At 38.3% G+C, this 24,371-nt stretch overlaps 1 protein-coding gene across 1 annotated transcript; it reads right to left on the reverse strand.

The window, feature by feature from the left end:
- Positions 1–3,485: 3,485 nt before the first annotated feature.
- SLC6A1 (solute carrier family 6 member 1) lies at positions 3,486–18,911 on the reverse strand. Its single transcript, XM_042823769.1, has 14 exons — positions 18,677–18,911; positions 17,811–17,942; positions 16,272–16,372; positions 15,011–15,120; positions 14,759–14,891; positions 13,693–13,827; positions 13,470–13,573; positions 13,029–13,153; positions 11,254–11,366; positions 10,126–10,257; positions 9,501–9,603; positions 8,261–8,361; positions 6,016–6,183; positions 3,486–3,590 (listed from the first exon to the last, which is right to left on the reverse strand). The coding sequence occupies exons 1-14, from the start codon at positions 18,909–18,911 to the stop codon at positions 3,486–3,488; spliced, it is 1,797 nt and encodes a 598-aa protein (XP_042679703.1).
- Between the last annotated feature and the right edge of the window lie 5,460 nt (positions 18,912–24,371).

Below are 24,371 nucleotides of genomic sequence, written 5' to 3' on the forward strand. Positions count from 1 at the left end.
CTCAGTAGGAAAGGCAGTGGCAAGAGCAGATAGATACAGGTGTTCTGCAAGACCCCCCAGCCCAGCATGCTGTCAGTTGGCCTCCTGCATAGTGAAAAGTCAAAGTGCAGCAGAGCACTCTGTTAACACTGTGTTTCCTCCAGTGCCATGGTTAAGCAGGTTCTCTACCAGTCTGAAACACACCAGCCACCATTCTGCTTGTAGGAATTTTCACGATGAACAGATAATTCTCAAAGCTTGAGTCTGATGAATTAATTCTCTAGTTGCAAAACATAGCTTTCACTTTTGGTATTGTAGCCACTTTTGTTTCTCCGACGAGCAGTGCCTTCATTCTGGAGATTTGTCTATGCAAGCTGCCCTCATTCCAATCCTGCCTGCCCCTCTCAGCCTTTTCCTGTGGAACATCCAACTTAATCTTGTGACAGTAAGACAGATGCACTCTGTATACCTATTGACTGTTATCAGAAGTTTGGTAAATGGTAGATTTCTCAGAAAAAGGAAAATTTCAAGGTTTTTTTCCTCGTTGCCTGTTGGAATAATATAAGTAGATCCAGACACCTAGACCTTAGGTCTTAATTCATCAGGAAGTCAAAAACTAGCTGGTAATCCTACATGCCACATGGAATTTAACACTTTTAAACATATACTCAGATCTTCCAGACTAAAAGGCAAAACTGATTAAGTTTCAAATTTAACTTTTTGTTGGATGAATGGGTAAAACGACCTATGCATTTGTTTTGGCTTTGTTTTCAAATTGTAGAGTACTAAGTCATAGAATATCCCTTTTCAGTCAGAGCCCAGTTATTAGGAGAGAGACAGAGATGCAACTCTGAGAACAAGCATCGCGTTGCTTCTCTTCTGCTACAGACCACGTTTATCGGAATCAGGAACACTGTCACCGTTTCAGCTTACTGTATAAAGCATGCATATACAAACTGAATTATAGTAAGAGCATAATGGATTAAACATAAGTGTCACAAGTGTGATTCAGCCTTCTGATATTTAAAAACAATAACCAAAACATTTAGAACTTACCTCACAGAAAACAATTTAACAGTTGTTCGTTTTGTCCAATGAAAGATTGCATCATTCTGAATTTAATGTATAATATAACCTTTATTCTTTTTCCTCTAAACTCTTGGAAACTTACATAACAATCGTGCTTTAATTATGACACCATTTATAGACATTTAAAATGCATCTTAATTTATAAATATTTTACATTTGGTCCATAGAACAGGTTGCAATTTACTAAATAATACTGTACTCTTTTAAACAGGCTCTGTATATATTTTTGAATATGTATATATTACATATATATTTTTATATAGAGATAGATTTGCTTGGTGTTCAGATAACTCCTTATTGCAAAAAGCATATATGATCATACAATAATCTTTTTTTCAGGGCAAGTACTACAAAAAGGATACAGCTATTCACAGTTTACACACAGTAGTTCTACAACACTATTTTGTGCTATGTGGTACGTTTGTACAGCTTTTTGCTAAAGAGCAGGTCTGTCAAACATCTGTCATAATTGTTTACAATCAAACATTAAATACTGCATTTTTCTTAGAACAACATGGGACTTGATTACATTAAACGATAAAGTTGGAATTTTTATCTTAGTCTAATGAAATTCACAATTATAATGTGTATGCATCATGTATAATGTGTGTGTGTGTTACTTTTCCTCTAAATCCCAAAGACTTACAGGACTTCTGCATTTCAGCCATAGCCATTTAGGATGTAGCTTAGATGTCATAATATTTTACAGTTGATCTATGTATGAAACAGATTAGAACCTACCGAACATACTCTGAGATTTTATGATGTAGTTTGAAATACATGTGTATTATATATATATTATTTCTACAATAATGTGCTTGACATTCTGAGAATAATACCTTATTGCAAGAACATGTTTGTCACCTTCAGACAAAAACAACGAAAAACCCAACATTCACAGTTAACGTTTTTCACGTAGTAGTTCTACATAAATTGTGCTATCTAACATTGTACGTTGCACAAAAAATTGCTGAAAAGCATGTTTCATTGCACAGTTCTGTCACAGTCATTTACAATCAAACATCAAATACTGCATTTTCCATAAACCTTTGTGTCTGTCATATAGCTGCCAAACAAGAAATGCCATACAGGGCTAACTACTGCATCTTCCACACAGAGAAAACTTCCACTAGCTGAATGGGGTTTCCAGCTACGTGGCAAATGCAGATGGAGCCCGGAGTGGAAATTTTTATATTACTGAAATAGCTTTCCCTCCTGCCTTCATCACCACAAATAATATGTAAATAAAAATAAAACTGTTTTCAAAGTGCTTATGATCCATATTTTATAATTTGCTTATTTGAAACTGTTAAAGTCGTTTAATGGATTAAAAAAAACAGTTGTGAAATAAAACCCTAAATTAGAATTACAAGGATAAGCTTCAATCTTTAAACCATTGTTTTGGTTTCTATTTTGGTGGCAATGCAATAATAGCTAATAATAACAGCATAACAAAAGCTCAAGTACTCTGAGCTTGAATTGCAAATACCCTGTATTTCTTTTTTTTTTTTTCTTTTTTGTTTTTTTTGTTTTTTTGCTGGGAGTATTTAAGAGCTCTTAAGAATTGCATGTTACTTCTCATCTTCCTAAAAAAAAGTTAGAAGTCACATTTTTGCCCCTACATCTGCGATTCATGTAGTGCTGCTTCACAGAGATGACTTCTTTTTATAAGATAGAGTATATGCTTTTAAAAAAAAATCCACAATCTTGTGTGAAAGTTATCCTGAAAGGTTAAGAACAGGTAGTGTTTGCAGCCCTGCTATGCTGCCTTGCTACAAATAGCCATATAATAACTTAATTTGTAGTAGGAATGTTCATAAAGGCTATGCCTACTGTGACTCTCAGTCAATTCAAAGAAGTCTCTCCCTGCTCAAATGGCCTTGACAAGAACAAATTTTAAGGGCAGACTTTTTCACTGCAAATCACTTGGTTACAAAATACGTCATTCTTTTGTACAAAACAATTCCAAACTTAATTTTACTCCTGCAAAGTCAGAAATAACAGTCTTGGGATTCAGTGGTAAGAAGTACTGATAAACTACTAAAAATCAGTAGCACAAAACTTCAAATAGTCGTGCTAAAAGGTAGATTAAAAAGGTTTTGCACATCGGTTTACAAATGCCAAGATATGCAACTATTGTTCTGAAAGGATAAAAACATTAACAGTCTGTGGATTGCCAGAGAACACAAAATACTGTCAACATCTGAGCTCGCACAATGGTTGGATCATACCTATGGCGATTCCCTTAGAATGGAGGTGACCTTTTATCTTTTTATCTTTTTTTTTCTTTTTTTCTTTTTTTTTTTTTTTTGCCACTAGAGGTAGGTAATTATATTCTCAGACTTAAATTTGTGGTCATATTCAACCATATTTTTTGTTTTTCTGGAGTAGTATTTGTACTTTTGTAATACAGAAGTTTAGATGTAGGCTTCTTTGTTTGCGGAGTTGCTCTGTTGGGCCTGATCTGGCCCATTTTCAGGATGACTGATGTCTTCACTGGGCTGAATCATTACTTGGATGCGCTGTTTAAAGAACAACAAAAAATGCAAGGCAGTCAAAAATCTGCTTCTAGGTTGTTTTTTTGTTTGTATGTTTTAAGAAAATCACTGGCTAGGTATTGGAGCTAAGGTGAAAAAATTCTGCCCATCTCCTAAAGTCCTATATATACTGGTCTCATATATTGAAAACATTATCAAAAATACTACTGATATTGAGCATGTCACAAAATAGCCCACTCCAGTCCAATAAGAAAATTTACTTGTGTTAAGTAAAGCTATTCTTAAATGGCTCATGTACTGAGATTCGAACGCAAACTTTTAAAAGATCTTTGCTCCATGAGTTTTCTGGAATAGGAACAAAACCAAATCATCTTAGTCTTGTTTCTATGCAGAAACATGGAGCAGGGTGAGGAATGGCATAAAGCTTAGTCAGTCTGTAACTATTTTGAGCAGTTTGAACTGTGCTCTGTAGGAGACATGACAGTAGGATTTGAAAGACCACAAGTACAATGGTACATGTCATATGCACAGGGAACATTCAACTGAGTATGTCTAGGGGAAAGAAATTTGGGGAGACTGTAGTATGGAGTAGGAGAGGCAAGACGCTCTTGCAAGGGCACAGGTTAAACAGTGCAGACAGGTTAAACAGTTTGCAGTGGGCAGCATGGGCAGTGGTCAGTTCTCAGAGAAGTGACGGTGAACCCCTCCATGGGTCAGAAAGATGAGAGAGAAGCAGTTGCAGCTTCTATGAGTTACTACCTCTAAGAATATAAAAGGTTCGGTAGACTTGTATTTATGATCTTTTTATTTCTGTTTGGTCACTCCTAGTCCTTTTGTGTTCTCCAGTCATGAAGCTCATCTGTGTAGCTCACACCTGTACCAAGAAAGGGAGTCCACTTTACAACGTCAAAGCATGTGACTGCCATGTTTCCTATTATCTGATGATCACAGAATCACAGGAACATAGAATGACTTAGGTTGGAAGGGAACCTTAACGATCAAACTCCAATTCCAATAATAGAAGAGAACAATCACTTGCTCCACTCTGTTGGTGAAAACATTTGTCAATGCATTCAAAATTTGAAAATCATTCAAATGCTTTCACAAATGGAAGGAATCTACAGGAAGACTGAACTGAGGAACTTCTATTGTGGTCTTACAATCTTGGCAAGGAAGCAATTATTGATATAAGGGCAACAATTGTCCATTTGCACCTAAACTTTTTTTTAAGACCAAGATAAAGATACTGAGTAAGTAGGAGTAAGAAAATGCATATGTCAGTAATAACAGAAAATATTTTACAGAAGTCTCTGAAGCATTGCTAAGTCTTCTAAAATTTTCTGGAGAGAAATATTTGGATACAGGTCTGAGCAACTCATGAGCCATTACCCATCAATTCTGCTTACGATCATCTGCCTCTTTGCAAAGATGGCTCTGTCAGCTGATTTTAGAATATTTCAGAAATTCTGACAAAATCACTTTGACACATAGTCATGGAGGACAGAGTTGTGTGCTTCAACTGAAGTGTCTCTTATACACAGAATGAGACTATTGCCTGGAGAGAGAAAACTAAGGATGCACACACTTCAAAAAATTAAGGAGGACAATTGACAATTAAACAGTATACTGGTCAGTAACCCTATTAGCATTTCACACTGTCAGCAGCATTTCCCCGAGGATCTTAAAATGGATTTAAGCCATAAGAAGCCTCTGTCACATGGGAAGTGTCATCTCCTTTTTAACAGATGGAATACGGACTCAGGGAGAGGCTAAGAGCAGAATACAATGAAAAGAAGATGGCTTCTAATGTTCTTCACTAAAATAACTCTTAACAGAAATCCTTTAATTGAGAACTAACAGAAGATGCAGCATAATCATGAGATACATCTGAGATTTTAACTTGTACTTTTTCTCAGATGCAACACAATCAGGCAGCCATTATAGCTTTCAACAGGCAAAATGTAGAACAGAAGCTCAAATATTTGACCACATTGCAGGGAGATGCTGAACAGATTCACTATGAGCAGATTCAAGAAAATCAAGAGCTGCAACGGTTCACTTGTAAGAGTTTGACTCCTATTCCTTTCAGCATCACCTGCCTTGATAGATGAAAGCATGTCTTGCATTAATAAGGACAAATTTACGTGTTTTGCAAACTGGTACTTTTTTCATGGGTATGAAGAGCTGAGGTGCAAAGCATCTGGAATTGTCAAAGCCTGGAAATAAGGACCACACTTAATGTGGGGAAAAGTGTTGAACAGCAGACCATATAGACACTATCTTGTCTGTTTGGTACACGTTTTTATACTTCCCATCTTGATGCAAAATAACTGGCTTGTTAGTGAGTCCACAGAAAGGATGTAACTAGAAAATAACTGCTCAGCAATTTTTTGTCAGTGCACAGGTTTTACAGGATTCAATCACGCAGACAGGAAAAAGAGATACTTACCTGTTTCAAGGAGCCTTTCAGGGTAAGAAACATATATGCCATATAGCCTGGTATCAGCACCATAGAAGACAAAGCCATGAACCAGCCAACTCCTTGGCCCCATTTTGGGAAAACATAACTTCCCATTGTGAGAGGAGTCATTTGGACAGCACTGAAGATAAACACTCCCTGCAAAACAGAGTGGGGAGGTGGGAGGGAGAGAGAGAAGATTTGGATGAGTTTTATGTTCAAAAGATTTTCTGGATTGACTTGTTTCTACATCGAGGCACAGAGAAAAGGGCTCCTTAGTTCCCTGGGTATAGGGCAGCAGGCACTAACTTGTAGCCTGCAGATCAGTCTTCCAGACAGACATTGCAGAAAACAGGCAGATGTCAGCATGGTACAACTGACTGATTCCCTGCTTGCTTATTCTCAAGTTTGCAAATCTGCAAATATCTGAACTGTAATTCTGCAACTATTAAGTTTCTGGTTTTTACTAAGTTTCTCATTGTTTTAATACAGTTGCATTGCACTGGTCAGCAAGGGACTCCTGTATTAAAAAGGTTCCTTAAAGCCTGACTCTCTAGTATCTGACCTCTCTAATGTTTAAGAATGCTTTGGTACTGTTTGGATCCTCCAAGCAAAGTCAGAAAATGAGGTCAGAGAGTAGAACCTATGGATCAGTAAGTGGCTACAGATTGGTCTGTATAAACAATATCTCTTACGAAATTAAAAAAAAATACACTTAATTTTTTTTTTTTTTAATAACAAGAGACTGGGAGATAGTTTACCTGGCTGCTTCTTACCAAATTAATCTTAATGCCTCAAGTTAACACTGTATTTTTACATATATGACTCGTATCTCAGGTAATTCAGGTATGCTGGTGATAGGAATCCACTGGTATTGCTACAGTCCTTAGATAACCTGCACAAAATCAGAGGGAAGAGGGCTACTGGGAAAGATGAGGGTTCTGGAACTACTTCCCCAATAATACCTGCATGAATGTGTCTGCTGTACCACTGAACTGCAGCACTCGTGGGGTACTTTTTATTTTAATGGTTTTTAAACAACTAACTTGAAAACATGGTATTTTTAACTTCAGGTTCCCAAAGCAGATTTTTGTCTCAGCCTGTACACTAAATGTCTAAAGCAGCCCACATCAAGGAAAACATGATAAACTGAATCAGGAAAGAGAATCTCTTTTTCATCCCAGGTTCAGTCCTTGTGCAGAACATTTTGCCAGAGAGCAGAATACAGACTGGCAGATTTTATTTGCACTTTATCATCACATGTGACCTTGCACAGGACAACAAATTACAATGAAGACCTTACAGGACAGGAGAAATTTGATTGATAGGTTTTATCTGTAGTATTTCTCATCACCTAATAAACTAAATGTACTCTTTATTCTTTCCTCAACACTTGCTTTCAGAAAACAAAAACCTTCTTCATTTGTGTAGAGACGAATCAAAGAACCCTCTGTCTAATAACCCTGTTGTGCCTCTCTTTAGTGCTGTTTGTTTACCTATGGTCTTTGGCTACCCACTTGGGAATATCAAGGAAATAGCAGTGAGTGAGAAGTATTATGTCAAGTATACTTGAAACCATTTTTAAATTGCATTTGGTCTTACTAAGTCTGCGTATTAAGCTTACATTTCTATACTTATTATTTCCAAAAGACACTGAATGGGATTAAATGGACAAAGCCTAGAATCAGTAAAGGACAGTTCTGTGGTTTCCAAAGCACAAAATCCTTGCAAGGTTTGACAGAAAAAACAGTAGAAATGCCTTACAAATTGGGTAATATATTCTACAGAATCCCATGAAGGAAGAACATCAGCTTATAAATGTAATCTGTTGCCTGAATAGCCCTGCTGAAGGAATTCAGTTTACAATACATGGTTGGTTTTTTTTTTTGTGTACATAGAAAATATACAAAGACTGGCAAATTTTACTTAAGAATACATGAAATGGTCAAAATTTGTTTCTTACTTCTGTGCCAATTAACTGTGCTTTTGACTAATCAGCATTTCCAGAAGACTAATACAAATCTTGAAATTGTGTTGTGTTTCTTTTCTTAGTGCACAGGCTTCTTCTAAAGACAAGGGGTTTTGCCTATTGCCTTCAGTGGAATTGCTCATACCCTTAAGTAAAGGATGAGGTCAGGTCTGGTATGAAACTATGGGGGTGTAAAGGACAATAGTGGAGTGCATAGTACACCTTGTGTATCTCTCTTAAACCATACTATAAAAGTTTGTTTCTTACTGCCACAATGATTGGAGTAAAAAATGACCAGCAGAGCTTCCACCAGATGCAGGGTCTGTATCCCACCATCTCTTGGATGTTGTCATAAAATCTATTAACACCTAAATATAAAAATAAGAAACAATATAGAAATTATCACATAACTGATTCAATTGAAAGCTCAATGCTTTCGAAAGACTGTCACAAATGAAGTAGTATATTTAGAAGCTCTATATAGACCTCGATTGACATAACATTTCACCTACTGGAATGGGAAATGTACAAATTCATAAGAACCAAAATCATTTTTTAATCTTTTTTTATTTTCTCTACTACCAGTGAAAATGTTCCTCTGCAAAGACAGCGGAAGTCCATACAATAAATTGGTCTTAGAAGAAATAGATATTTAGAATGATATTTCACAGAATAAAGAAAAATATAAATCCATACCACCATTAGCCAGCAGCACAGGCTTCACTTTGTGGAGTGTATGTTCACTGAATACATGCAGAGCTGCACATGAAATCAAAGAGTAGCCTAGCCCTTCTGTTGCTGCTGCTATCTGCTAATAATCCATCACCTTCCAAAAGGTACATCTACTGCATTATTTATAACTTCCTATTAGATTTCTTTATTACTTAGCTGGTGCATTTTCCGATCACATTTGTAGGATTTATAGGCTGGTTATAAAAGCTGTTTCCTCCTCTAAGGCTATATAAAGGCAGCAGAAAGACTCCAGTTATCTAGCTCTGAATCAGTTTCGTAACACAACCTAACATTCCTTAGTAACATCAAAATTAACATACAAATACTATGGAAAGAATATTATATTATATATATTTCTTCATCTTTAAACACAGAGCTTGTCAGCCCAGACTTCTGAATATTTTAGAGCAGTTATGCAAGACAGAATTGAGCAAGGAGCCCACCTCTCCCTCCAAGACCCTAAAGTAACAGAACCATTTCTGGAAAAGAAACATTACAAGGTACAAGAGACCCAACTCATTACGTTGAGAGAGGGAAACAAAAAAAATAAATAAATAAAAAGGAAAAGATGTCAGTGCTTCTGAAACACCCAGCATCTCATCACTTTGAGGCTGATACATAGGGACATAGGGTGTTTTTAGGCAGGAGTACCTTACACCAACCACCTTGGAGTCCTTAGTGGAGTTATGTGCACAGAAAGCAAGGCCAGTTTCAATTCCAGCTGCAAATGTGGAAAAACAAAACAAAACAAAAAAAACCCCAAAAACTTGTTTACCATAGCACCAGGATATGGAGATGCACTCAAAGAATACAAGGAACAAGAGACTCATCCCACTGGCAGAGTAGTAGTCAAAAAGCTTAAACACATAGATTCCACCCTAAAACACATAAGGAGGAAGTGTTAGAATAAGTATTAAGGACTTCAATCTCAAAATGGATTAAAATACAAGCTAAAAACCAACAGTGCAGCAGAGGGTACAATGTAAATTAATTAACATTAACAGCTTGAAGTCTTCTAATGCATGAGGTCAGTACTGACAAGAATTAGATTAGAGCCAGAATTCAATTAATGGTTTGATTTCACTTTACTCCTTTTTGTTCAACAATTCATACACTTCCCTCAATCTGTCTGCAATCTACTAGATCACAGGAAGCAATGGAGAGCATCTCTAGTTAGTATTTCTTGAACCGTATGAGGGATTGTGGATATGAGCGTTTTTTCATCACATGAACCATTCAGCAAGCCTCACTGCATCCAGGGCATACAGAGACTGTACACCTGCAAGCTAATGTCTGCTTCCCGAAGCCTCTGCAATGATTCTATGGGGGGATGGTGGAAGAGGGAAATGAAGCAGATATGGTACAGCAGAAATAAGAACACGTTCTTCTACTGAACGTACCTGAGTAATGTTGGACAGCCCTATCAGATAGGAAACAATACACACAACAGCAATGAAGATTTCCCTTCGATTGCGCAGTAACTTTGGAAATTCATCCACCAAAGCTGTTATGAATCCTTCGACAGTGCAGAACTGCAAGTACATTTAGAAATAAAATACAACGTGATGCATTGCAACTGCAGGATTGGGTTTAGGGGAGGAGTTTTTAATAACACTCATCACAGGCCTAAGGCTGCATCCATTAAATGATAAAGGAAAATTTATCTGACTGCAGAGGAAGCAGTGCTTCTGAATATCCTTGTTTCTGTCTGAAAAGATCTATGCAAAAAAGATTCCCAGCTTGAAAAACATTCAACATTCGAAAGTATGACCTATAGTATGTGCTTATCAACAGAAAGAGCTCCTTCTTGTGATGGAAGCCTGCAGTTGAAGGCTTTGGTCCACGATCTATCAAAAAACCTTGACTTCTTCCATTATTTACTTACATATATGAAAGCCAATAGACTCAAAAAGTCTGATCAGATCCGTGCTTCAGGGCGAAGACTAGAGACACAAGATTGATTCTAAAATGTTATAAAGCAGATACTTTCTGCAGCTCCAGAAATGTCAACAGAATGGTAACATTTTTACTGAGAATGTAAATGTAACAGTCTTCCAAGTATATATATATATATATTTTATACTCAAAATAAACATGTTTTACTAATTTCCAACCATGAAATCAGAGTAACCAATATTTACAGTTCTTACAAATCATAGGGCACGGTCACCTTTCAGAAATATTTGTGCTATTTAAATCTTGTAAAAAATATGTCAACGTTTCCCAAGTTCATTAACAACTCAGAAGTATTTTAATGCTGTGATTGAATGGTTGAGATTCTACATGAAGATCCTCTGTTTGCAGAATAAATTGCCTAATTATTAGATTCCATACAGTTCACGAAAAATGAAAGGCTCCTCCAATTCTTTCCCTCCTTGTTATCTCCTTCTGTTTATCTGATTGTACCAGAACCAATGCACCAGTAACAGCTGGCAATGTGGAAAGCACAGAGCACAGCCAACATTCTACCATACGTTTTGCGGAAAACTCATCTTCTTTATTGTTAATAATTTTTATGCCAATATTACCTGACTGTCAATTCCAAGCATTAGCAGCATGGAGAAGAACAGTATTGCCCACAAAGGAGAAATTGGTAACTGTGTCACTGCTTCTGGATAAGCTAGAAATGCCAGTCCAGGACCTGTAGGAGAAAAAGGATACAAAATGTCAATGTGATTGATTGGGTTCTGGGATTATCAACTCCTGTTGATACATGGGTTTATTTGAATGACATAGTCATGGATGCATCTGTCAATCAAGGGATTTCGGCTCAAATGGTGTTAATTGCACAATCAGTGCACACATCTTGCATTAAAAAACAACCAACCAAAATAAAAACAAAACCTGAAAAAACCCAAACCAACCAAGGAAAACACTAGATAAAGTTCAGAAGTCACTCCTGGGAGACACATTTGTATAGTAAACAAGGAATGTTGTCCTTAGCTAGGAATATATCTTCAGTTAAGAACCAGCCTCTGAATTACTTCCTCTGAAGTAATCACTGATGGCTTTAACTTCTGCTCTGCATCGAGTATTTTAATGGAGGAACAAAGCTCAGAAATGGAGAAGACACTTTCCAGCACTTAAAGTATTTCCATTTGCTGTTGTACCATGAATTCTCTTATAAAACACATTTTAATATGCTTTGTAGTTGTAAATAGGTAAACATTTTCATTCACATTCCTAACAACTGTTGATGAGAGCAAAGTACTGGAAGAAGAAACTTAAATCAGGCTGCCCAGAGATCCTTCCAATTTTGTCTTGATGCCTCCAAAAATGGGGCATCTACAAATTCTCTGGGCAGCCTGTGCCAGTGCCTCACCACTCTCTGAATAAAAAATTCTTTCCTAATATCTCATCTAAATCTCCTCTCAGTTTAAAGAAGTGACAACAATGTATGTCATAACATTTTTTGCTTTTTTTTTTTTTTTTTTATTAAGACTATTTCTGGTGCTTAAATTCTCTCATTTTCATCAGTGATGTTTGTTTGCCAGTACAGTAATGCACATTTTGTCCACCAGACTTCCGACCATGCTTTCTGTTATCAGAACGCTCCCTGTGGCCAAAATTGCTAAATGAGTATTTGGTGCACCAGCTGGGTTAAGGTAACCATCTGCTCTGCTTCTGTAAGCTGCTTCTTCTGGAAGAAAGGCAAAGAACTGCAAAGTATACAGAATCTATCTATGGATCTATCGTACTGCCCTGCATAAGATTACTTTCCTAATAAAAGGCCCCATAAAACTGGCTCATAGCTGTAGTTTAACCAGTGAGAGACTGATAGGCCTCAAAGGGTTTGACCTCAAGAAACAGTAGAAAGAATTTAAAAACCTAACCGAATTTGAGAATATATGGTCCTAAAACATAATGACCATAATTCCTCCTTTCAGGCTGTTTTTAAGAATTTCAGTAGCAAGGGGCTCTCAATCTGATGTCACTGCCAAGCACTCAAACAGCTACATGTGCTGCCACCTCTTATAAATGCAGTCCCTGTAAGCACATTCATTAGTATTCACTGCATCAACCCAGTATGCATTTCTGGCTCACCACTCTCCACCGCTGAAGCTTTGCAAGCACTGAAGGCAGGCAGTCTGTTAAATGTGAAATGATTTTGCTGGTGCTGCCTTAAAAAGTTTGAAAGACTGGTTGCAAGAGGGAGAGTGTTAAGTGCTACTGAAATGACAGGGGGCAGAGGAATGCTTTGAAGAAGAGATTTTAAACAAATATGTGAAGTAGCTGGGATGCAATATACAAACAAAAAATAATTGACGTCTCTGAAGAACTTAGAGAAAAATATATTATATACCTGATGCTGCAACATCTGCAATGGGCCTCTTTGTGACATTAGCCATGAATCCAACAATGGAGAAGATGACAAAGCCTGCAAACATGCTTGTGCATGAGTTTATGCAGCACACTATGATGGAGTCCCTGAAATAAAGATAAGGTGTTTTAAGCAGTAAAGTAATGCTAATGCTCAGTATATTACCATTTTTTTCCTTTGAAAAGGTTTCGTGGATAAATTTAATGATTTTACATTTCATAGAATGGGTTCCGTTTCACACTGGACAAGTCACATCTCTCTCATTAGTGTAAATGCAGTTATACATCTCATTCTTACATACATATAACATTTAATACTTCAGAGATTATACATTAATTCAGAGATACAGGACCCAGAAAGATAGAATCCAGCTCCAGCTGAGAGGGCAAAGTACTACTGTAATATGAGCGGTCATCTGCTTACCTGTAAACATTATTGTGGAAAGGGTTGTAACTTCCAAGGGCAATAAGTGAACCAAGACCCAAACCATAGGAGAAGAAAATCTGTGTGGCAGCATCCAGCCAAACCTGATGGCAAGAAATATATATATATATATTTAAATCATTTCTCTGCTTGAGCAGCAAATCTTATGTCTGAAAGGTGAAGTTAGTTGTGAAACTTTTGTTTACAAAGACTAGATATTTACCTCAGAGTCTGAAAGCTTACTGAAGTTGGGAGTTATATAGAATAAAATGCCTTCCTTTGCTCCAGGCAGTGTAACACCACGGAAGAACAAGATAAGCAGCATAACATAGGGATAAGTAGCAGAGAAATACACCACCTGATTTGAAGAAAAAAGACATTGTAAGTGCGGAAGTATCATCTGTGTTTGTTCAGGTATTTGCTCCAAAAAATTAAAGCTTAGAGTGCAAAGGGCCTAATGCTGAACATCCAAAACACTGTGTCTTCAGTTCAGGCAGTTGTTGCCAACTTTCCTGGGTGGACTAGAAGGCTTCTGCACCAGGGGCTTGTGCTTCTCTTTCTTGTGTTCAACAAGGGAGTTCCCCAAACCACAAGATTCATAGCTGCAGTACTCCAACCCTGCTTGTAGAATATCATCATTTTATTTCTCTTTTCAAACAGCTACTTTAACATCTTTAACATTCTGATTTCATCACTGTAACTGCCCTTCAGTGTCCAACTCTAAACTGCTGTTACCCTTCCATTCCTGGAGAAAGATCTCTCACAATAAACTTCCTTTAATTCGGTTTGGTACTTAGAAACCAATCAGACTCAAAGAAGTATAGTATGCAAGCATGCCTATGGCCAGAACCATGTCTGGCTCTCATTCAGCATAAGAAGGGAAAAGTTCTGGCATGCACTTTCAACAGTTACATATCTAAGTCCATCAAGAGTTGTTTAATAAATGTATACTGGTTACTGAAGTCAAAATGCCGCATCCTCACTCTACTACAATTCAAACTAGCCAGAATATTCCTTTGAGGAGCAAGCAGACTTATATTTAGGGATTTTCTACTTGGCAAAGCTAGGAAGTCTGTAAATGAACGCCCTAACCAAGATGGTCAGAGCAAGCTGTGGAGCCTTGTCAAACAAATGGTACTCTATCAATTCAAATAGGACAGAAACGCAATGCTTAACAGAACTGTCCCAGAAAACTGTCCCACTGTGTCTTACCTCATAAATTTTCAAAATATCTTAGTAAAATAAGCATTTTAAATCAAAATATACTTACAGTATTTTTTTCATCTTACCTTTCCAGTCCAGCCCACCCCCTTCCAGATACAAAAATAAACCAGAATCCAGGCAATTGCCAGAGTAATTGCTAGTGGCCATCGGATCTGCCCTGGTTTTTCCAATCCATCAGTCATCTGATGCATGTTGCGTCTAGAAAAAGCAAACAGAACGGTGTATTTGATAATCAGTTCAGAAGATGGCATATGAAATATAATAAGCTAATCCTTGCAAATGCACAGAAATGGCATAGAGAAACATTCTCAGCTTACTCCCAGAATTCAACCACAGCACTTGTCATGTTGGTGGTGTTTGCTAAGGTATAATTGGAGAAGCAGCGGTCAGTGTTCCATGGGTTCTCACAGTGCTTCCAGGGAAGAGTCTATTTACAAAGGAGAAAGAGAGAAAATCCTAAACAGTCAATTTTAAAGTAAGCATTACCCCAAGTACCTCATTTTACAAAAAAAAAGAAAGGAGAACTAATATATTTTGACTTCTGTGATGTACTGATCTCCCTGTGGCGCGTGTCTGCCACGTAAGTTATTTAGCTTTGTATCAATTACATCAATCAGATGTGGAAGTATTTCTTCCTTTCTTTACTATACCTGCTCAAAGGCTTTGGAGTTGGCTATGTCTCTCAGCATGTTTGAGTACACTGAGCATACTACAAGAAATAAGGGCAGCACAAAGGACCTCCTGGAGGTCCAGCTACCTCTTGTTGCACTACCCATAATAAAAACATCATGATTACTTATCAGAGTTCAATTATCTCCTTCGGCCAAGGGACAATTAGAAAAATGGACACGTGTAAAAAACAAAACTTACATTACATTGTTATCTTTCTGAAATTCTAATAGACAAAGCCTATTTGCACGTGTTATGTAATAGAGTGAATCTGATACAAATACAGCATAGATTTTCTTGTGATGGCAGATCTTGGAAAACATTATCACATTAAAAAAAACTCAAAAAAGAAAAAAAAAGGAAGAAAAAACAAACACAAAAACCCAACCTTTTACACACTAGAATTTTTCTCAGAGGAATGACTGGTTGCCTCTTTGTTGAAAGACAAGGTGATACTAGCACTCGTGTTAGCATTGCCAGGACTAGCAGTCACAAGCCTGAGCACAGATTCTCTGCATCTGCCTGGTAGAGAAGAAAGCAGGCATGCTTGTGATTGAATGGCAAACAGGTAATAAAGTGAAACTAAAAGGGGACAGATGAAAGACCTATGGTTCTGGAGATCAGGATCAGAAAATTTAAACAAACCAGTAAGAAAGGGAAGCCTAGGGCTCCAAAACAAGCTTTTACTGTGTTTCTCCACTGACATCCAGTTTTCTATTCTGCGTTTCTCATGAAGGAAAAAAAAATTGAATTTTTAAAGAGTACGTCTTGAATAAAAAAATTCTTATCCTACTGATTTTTCTGTATTTTGTGTAATCTCTCACCTTCACAGTGAGATAGTTTAATCAGCTAGCTACCTCACTTTGCTTTTCCTTGAACAAAATCCCTCCACTTCAACCCCATACTTACAGTTGTGAAGGAATTATACAGGTAATAAATGGCCCATGAAATAATCACAATGTAGTAAATATTTAGCCAAAAGGAAAGGACTGCAGCAGCTAGTCCCACACCTGCAAAAGAAGAACCAAAAGAAGGTAACTTTCTGTAATGGTTGTATGAGTGTCAGCTCAAGTGCTGCAGTAGGACAAATGATGCAGATAGCATTTACCAGATGCTGTAAGTTCAAATTCTAGAAGTACCTCTACAAAAATGGCTAATCTGAGAGATGGCTGATCTAATTAGTTCAGTTACAGTGCCCAGTTCTCAGTGCTGCAGTAAGCACTCACATCTGCTGCTGCTGAGATTTTTTTACTGGACTTTCTTACTTGTAGGGAAGAGAGCTAAATCAAATAACTCTCCAAAACAACAGTACCACAGCAACTTCTGGCATATGCACACAAAATATGTACAAGTTAAAAGACCAGTTAGCCCTTTAGTTCACTGTTGAAAGTACTTCATGCTTAGTATAATGCTATTTTGGTAGCTCAGGCTAAAGAAACAAGTCAGGAGTTCTGCGATCAAAATGTCCTCTTCTGCTCCACATGGAGACTTCTTAAGGGGCATTTTAAAAAGTTCAGGCTGCTGACACTTGCTGCATGACACTAAACAGGAAGAAGTATTCAAAATAATGGGCAACGTAAAGTCTATACTTTGCATTGTACTCCCTATCAACATCAGTAACTCAAGCACAGTTACAATACAAATCTGTGAGAAATGTTTTTGTTTTGTGTTTTGTTTGTTTTTGTTTTTACTTGTGTTTTTTATAAAGTAAAAAATGTTTTTACTTGTGTTTTCCAAACAAACATTTCCTGGCACAGAACCCATCCTAAAAAATCTTTTATCCCACCTCATGCTAATTGTCAGTCCTATTGTGTGAAGTAATTCATAACTCAGCCTATAACTTGCTCTTTTGCTGGACCACAAGTCAACTCAGGAGCTCTTAAGTATCAAGTGGTTTAGGATTAGGGGATGGAAAGCACAGTATGTGATGCTTGTGGGTTTATACAGAATCCAGGATAAAATCTTAAGGTTCTAGAACTGAGAAAACCAAACTAGCTGAAAATCTAAACATGGAGTGATCTTTCTTTCAAGCAATTCAAATTGGAACTGCTAGCTTTGAAGTGTCCAGCCTTCACATATCAGTACAAAACAAAAGGAGATACAAACCCTCACGACCTGGAATAGAAACATGGTTTATCAAAATGCTGTGAACCGAGGAACCAAGTTCTTTGCCTGCTCAGACAGGTTGCTAGATTTTGAACTATCTTTGCATGCTCCTAACAAAAATGAGTTTTTAAATTTCACAGAATTAGTCTGTTGATGCCTATTTTTAAAGGGAAATGAATAATATCCTAGTTTGTCCCAAAATTGTCAGTTACACTTCATAAAATTAGGAGTTGCTGTAAAATATGGTAGTTTAAGTAAAAATGAAGAAATGTCCGTGCCCTGCCACTTCGTGTAATGTCTGCAACATGGGAAAGCAGAAAGAAATACAAATTCATATTGTACCTTTGAACATTGGAGCAAGCTTCCACACTCCAAGGCCTCCTATAGATGTGTACTGACCAAGGGAACACTCCAAAAGAAACAGTGGCACTCCAGCAAAAATTAGAGTTAGGAAATAAGGTATCAGGAATGCACCTAAAAAGAAATAAGAAAAAGCCTATTACAGTGCAGAAAGCCACTACTGTTTCTAGCTTTTCCACCCCTACTATATCTGGAAAGAAACCCACATTTTTTCCTCTGAGGTGTAGCTTGCTAAAACAGCTAGTGAGAAGCACATGCACAGTTCTGAACCAGTATCTCAAGAGGTTTTGCTAAGAGGAAAAATGTCTCTCCCCATCATGTAAATACCTTCCATTTAAGTAAAAACCAAAATACAATGGACCATGCATTTTGTTGTCTTCATCCATAAGAGCAGCACGCATACGGTATAAAGGCTTTAGCCAGAACTGGCTGCTTTCCAGCTGAAGCCAGCCTTTGATGATAAGCTCTGAGTAAGAGTTACAAGCCTTATGCAATCCTCTCAAACGCTCAATCCAAAAGAGGGTTCTGAAGGGTTGGAGGGGAATGTGCTTCAATTCTTTTCTAATACCTTATGGTCTTTTATAAGCACTTGCCAATGAGACATTAGAATAAACTCGAGGGCACAGCAGACTTCAAAGCAGAGCGCCCTGCTCTGAGATGCTTCCAACCCTCATGATTTAGTTAAAAGCAAAGCAAAGCAAAGAGAAAAAAAAGAAAAAGCATCCCTAAAATCACACATACACAGATGGAAAAAAAACCGTCTACTGAAACACATTTCTAACAATTTTTATGGCAAATACTAACATGCAGATAGACCAAAAGTTGTAAGAAATAAAGAGCAAACATACCTCCACCATTCTTGCCACAGAGGTATGGAAACCGCCACACATTCCCTAAACCAATGGCATAACCTACACAGGACATAAGAAAGTCAAATTTTCCTTTCCAGGTATCTCGGTCCGGAAGGTCCGTCTTCTTCTTCTGCACTTTTACTACCAAAGTTTTAGGCTTGTCATTGGTGATCGAAGCGTCAACCTCCGTGGAGATCTGCCCGTCGGCCACCTTCGTTCCGTTTGTTGCCATGTCTCGGGGCTTGGCGGGGGAGGCTCTGGTGGCCGCCGGACGAGGGATTTCAGCTCCGGTCCACGTGGACAGCAGCTTTGCGGCTCGCTGTGGCCCAGCCGCGTGTCAGCCCTGGGCGGCGGGCGCTGTGCGGCTCCGGGCTGCTCTGCAAGGCACAAGAGGGGCACTCAGCAGGGCCCGGCTGCCACTCTGCCCTCGGCTCAGTCTGCTTCCAACTGAGTCAGTGGGAAGAGACCAGAACTAACGTCCTCCAAACAAACGCCAAGCCGCAGTTGCTTATTTTTCATTTCCCTTCAGTCTGCAGGAACTACAGACCCTGAGTCTACAGAAAACTTATCCCAATATACCCACTGCATTGCACACAGCACACATATTTACTGCACGACGCTATGCTCAAAACACATCTGAGGAGCAGACATAACGACAGCTGGAAAAAACGCTGTTTGTGCACTCATAAATGAAGACCCCTATGCTTAACCCTGATTCTTTAGTGACAGGAATAGGGTAATTTAATTGATTTTTAGAAATGTTCTTCAACTCCATAGGGTCAAGCACATATCCCTGTTTCTGGAGAAGATGAGTCAGGGATGAGTTTTCTCTTTAACAGCCCAGAATTTTTGCACTGAAACTTTGTCATTTAATCATTCTGCATTAAAAAGCTAGAGGATAATTCCCATGAGCATAAAGTTCCTTTATGCATAGGAAGGTGCTACTATGGTTATGGTCATCAACAAATATCTACCAACAACAGGGACTTGAAAAAGTTATGAACTGTGTGCATTTCTCTAAACACTTTAATGTGAGATCTTCCCAAATGGATTAAAAATAAATCAGATTAAGCAACAGAACTTAATATTGGATAATGATGTTGGGTTTCCTATGTAGTTATAATTAGTCACTAATATAATACAATGTTCTATTAAGTTTAATTAGTACATGCTTCAGTACAAGTCTGCAATAAGTATGCTTCAATTAGTTTAGTAATTCTTTCACCTGTCATTACTGCTACTATACAATTTTCAAAGTTTAAATAAAGGAAAATAAAGGAAGCAAATGTGCATTATGCAATAGACCTAAGATATTCCAATCAGTTCAGAAGTGCATGTAACTCCTGTAGGCTTCCACAAAACAAAACAAAACAAAACAAAACAAAAAAAAAAAGAAAAAAGAAAAAAGAAAAAAACACAACGAGCTACTGTTTGTTGCATGTCTACTGTATGCCCATGCATGAGAGATTTCTTCAGGCAGTCCCCCTTTCTTAGCTCCTTTTACCATTTGCCAGTCACCAGTCCTCAAAACAGACACTTCAACAAATGAAATACCTTCCTGCGTGAAGCTCCATGTTATGGTAATGTTGGCAGTGCTGGACAAAAGCTCCCACAAAGCTCAATGTTTATTTACAGATTTATGGAAAGGTACATCAAGATTATCAGTCATTCACTTCTAATAGTAAATTATGTCAAAAAAAGAAATCACACAAAGATTTTTCCACTAAAAGTGTTTTTCTTCAACTTCCCATTTCAGATGGCTAAAATGCTTCTTAATTCTCCACAAACACAAGGACATACCTAGCAATTAAAAAGGACTTCAGTTGGAAGCTGAGGAAGAATCACCTGTTACATTTGCTGGGGTGAGGATTGTGCTTATAAACTTCCTCCCTGTTCTACTTTAAGATTGATTGCAAAGGCAGAAAATCACTGTAAGTACTTTCCTGTCCTCATAAGTCCTTCTGTGTATAGATATCTTTCCTTTCCTGCGGGCTTTTCTGTGTATAGACATCTCTCCCCTTTCCTGCGGGCTCAGTTTTCCATATTTTTCTGCAAGCTTATCTAATTTTGTATACCAAATGCCATTCCTGTCTACGGTCCAGGTTATTGTTAACATCTACTAGTCAGGAAATATGTATCTCTTAAGGACAAATCATTAGAACTCCTAAAAGCAGAGGTGAAGCTCCCAAAATCCATATGTGATTTGAGAACATAGAGTTCTCAAAGTGTTTCTTGGCAATTTGTCCCAATCCTGTACAGTGCTCACCTACTGAGGGCAGGGTCCTCCAACCTTTAACCTCCAGCTTTCTCCACCAATCAACGAAGGCATTTATTTCTATTTTAGAGCTTGGGAAAACTTCCTTCTTGAGAGACATGTCTGGCACTGCATCTCTGTCATAGATAAAAGGTATCCATATCTGAGATGATGAAGTAGAAAAGGCCCCTATTTCAGAACTGCTATCATGGGGGGGGGGAGAAGGGGAGAGACATGAGATGCCAACCCACATCCATCCCCCAACTCCCTCGGATTGATCCGTGCTCTCAAAGAGAATGACATCACTTGTACATAAAAAAGCGCTATGACCGATCAGAGCTTAGCTTCTCGAGGTTCTCAAAAATAGGACAGAACTAATCCAAGCAAATGTCAGAACTGCCAGCACAGACTCTTTACCCGAGTTAGTTGCTGCAGGCTTCCCCTGTGCCCACAGAAGGCCCTCATGTCAGCAAGGTCCGTCTGACCTAAGCACGAGTTCTCCACGCTGATTACAGAGCCAGGGCACACAGCTGACGTACAGCTGCACGGCAAGTGTTTCCAGCTGGGTGAGCTGAAACCCATGCTTGCTAACCAAGTCTTAATCTCAGCTGCAGCATGTAGCAGACTGATGAAGCATTCAGAGCAGTAATTGCAGTTACTCTTACATCCCCTCAGAAAGTACCACAGAGTATGGTTCTCCCATGTTGTAATTCACCTAATCCTGAACTGCAGTCTTCAGTGCAAAGCTGAAGTCCATGCTTACTGGCTTTATATTTGATTTCTGCTACACTCCAATCAGAAAAGAAAAAACTTCTGCTCATGAGAAGTTTGAGCAATTCTGGTAGCCATTCAGAAGCCCAGCAACCTTTGCATAAGGCAATACAGATCACTATATAATGGACAAAACTGAGTTTCCGTTCTGAGGCTGGATTGAGATCACGTAGCAGTTTTGATCTTCTCACCCACGTTTGTTCCTAAGATTAAGGTGCAGCTTCCAGAGCACTAACAAATGTGCGGCTAGCCAGCACCACCTACTGATGAAGATGCAGAACTGAAAGCGTTTCTTGCCAAAGGAGGCTGTGAAAGTCATTAGGGTGTACCAGTACTTATATAAACTCATATACTTATATACTTATGTACTTATATAAGTCTCATACTAGATCTTTATTTATTTATTTGGCACTTAATTTGGACTGAGCATCAGCTGGAGATTCCAGGTATTGGAGAAAGCTGTGTGTTGATGAGCGGAAAAAAAACCACCAACCAACCAACAAAAACCAATACCACAAAAGAAAACTCAACAAAGAAGTGTGTATCTATGTAGTGTACATATATATATATACACACACACACACACACACATATATATATATAAACCATATCTATGTTTGATAATAAGGAAGAAAATATTGGAGGAAACTCATCCTTACGCTGGCCCTCCTAAGAAATAATAAATTACAACAGAAGTAGCCCGTGGCCTCCAATTTCCCCTCACCACCCACTTTTATATACAGTAGTTTTTCACAAACTATGACTCGCATACAACAATCAGAACAAGAGCGGGTGATACAGCAACAAAGACACTTGGTACACAACCTCTGATTGATGAAGCATTCTCTCACATCATTGGGATTGAAATTTAAAATGAGTTTAAAGTGGAATGGAACAGAAAGATTCTTAAATAAGCTCTGTGGCTTGGCTTGGGCAGAAGGAAAGACAAATTGCAGCTGTCAGCCAGCAGATCAGGTAGGACACTTGCAATTCAGTGTTTCAGTTTGTGGGAAGAAGCTGGAGAGATCCCTTAAATAAGTCAGCCTTTGCTCCCACAGCACCTTTCGGCCAACGCTGAGTGTACTAGGAAGGGCATGGTAGCTTCCCACCACATTCCTCAATGCACAATAGAGCTTCCTTGACTTCAGTTACTAGGGTTGCTCAGCCAAGAGGAGAAAGCCCTCTAAAATAGGGATTTAGATACCATGTGGTTGTCCCGCATCACCACCACATTAGAGAAGAATGAGTCGAGAGAGCCAAGCACACATAACAGCCAAGGTAATAAGCACAGCCAGGGAAACCAGAACAAAGAGAGTGCCACTTCATTAATAAAAGCATTTTTCTCTCTTCTGGCCTGCATAAAATTGGATTTGAAAAGTTTAGAACTGGTTGCATAAAATCAAAGTCTACAGCAATATTCCTATCATCTTTCACGAGTGATATCAAAAGGCAAAAGTGGAACAGTGCAGAAGCTGTGCAGCAGGAAACTGCCATTCCTACAGAACCTGTAACCTCTGCCTCATTCAAAGTGGAGCACCCCCTCCCCTCCAATCCACTGAGCTCCTCCTTCCCTGGAGCACAGCAGCTCTGAGGGCTCCACGCAAGGCAAGACTAAAGCAGCTCCATACAATAAATTCTGAAGAAACACCGTTATATAAAGTGCCACATCACTTTCATAAAACTTTGAAGGTATTATTGCTCTGACCTTAATGGGACTCCAGTTGAGCCCACTGCTGCCAAGAGTTATTTTCACTTACATTTCTATTTGTATTGGGCAATCAAGTCAAGAGAACACCAATACTAGGTTTCATAGCAAAACAGTTCATGTCAGCAGTGTCCTGGAGTGTATGAAATGGGACTGAAATATAGAAAGTACTAAAAGACTACTCATGAAATGGTCTTCCATTTCACAAAGAAAACTCTGTTGTATTATTCTTTTACAGGAAGGACCCTGCTTGGAAGCACATAGATATTGCACACCAAGTGACAGCACACATGCTGTTACGCATATACATAGCAAAAACCCATATGCATTGAAGAATGCTCCTACTAACTTCTCCCTCTGGTACTTCAGATGTCACTCAAGAATCCAGCCCCTTGAACTGAGACTTTCACAACGTGTTCATTTTGGTTCAGTACTTTGTGCAATGCTCACAGACTCAACAAGCCACCATTAGTTTTCTTATTGGGAAGAGAATTTTCCTTTATGGGCAATTGTTGAATTACATGTAAACATGTAAATAAGAACAAACAAATAAGGAAACAAAATGGAGTATTTTCCTTTGGGCTCACCTCTTCCGAATTTGCTTGTAGTCCCTGCTGGTCATGAAGAGTTATCACAGTTCCTAGAAGTATTTTGTTGTGCTTGCTCTCCTATTTCATTTCTTAAGATGGTTATGTGGAATTTGGCACCACTGTGACAAAATCAGTCCTCAAATGCAACAGCACAAGCATTTGATTTCCCAGCTGAGTGTTCCAGAGAGCCCTGGCAAACCACACTGAACAACTGGGAACTGAAGCTAAACTTGCTTTTCTGCTGTATGAAATAGCAACGACAGCAATAATGATCAGAAGCAAGACAAATGTAGGTGGGAAAAGCAGAAAGCAATTTGATTTTCATCACGAAAATAGCACTAAATACAAGTGTCTGTTTTCATTTTGATTTTA

This window comes from Centrocercus urophasianus, unplaced genomic scaffold (assembly GCF_019232065.1).
Source record: "Centrocercus urophasianus isolate 14NV4802_14NV808 unplaced genomic scaffold, USGS_Curo_1.0 seq_22, whole genome shotgun sequence".
In the NCBI taxonomy this organism is placed as follows: domain Eukaryota; kingdom Metazoa; phylum Chordata; class Aves; order Galliformes; family Phasianidae; genus Centrocercus; species Centrocercus urophasianus.

Excerpts from the sequence above, each read along its gene's own strand:
- SLC6A1 (XM_042823769.1), bottom strand. The coding sequence starts at position 18,911 with ATGGCAACAAACGGAACGAAGGTGGCCGACGGGCAGATCTCCACGGAG. Across the intron at positions 13,828-14,758 it reads GGGTGGGCTGGACTGGAAAG|GTGGTGTATTTCTCTGCTAC; the intron begins GTAAGATGAAAA and ends TCTTCAAATCAG. Across the intron at positions 11,367-13,028 it reads TGCAGATGTTGCAGCATCAG|GTCCTGGACTGGCATTTCTA; the intron begins GTATATAATATA and ends TTTCTCCTACAG.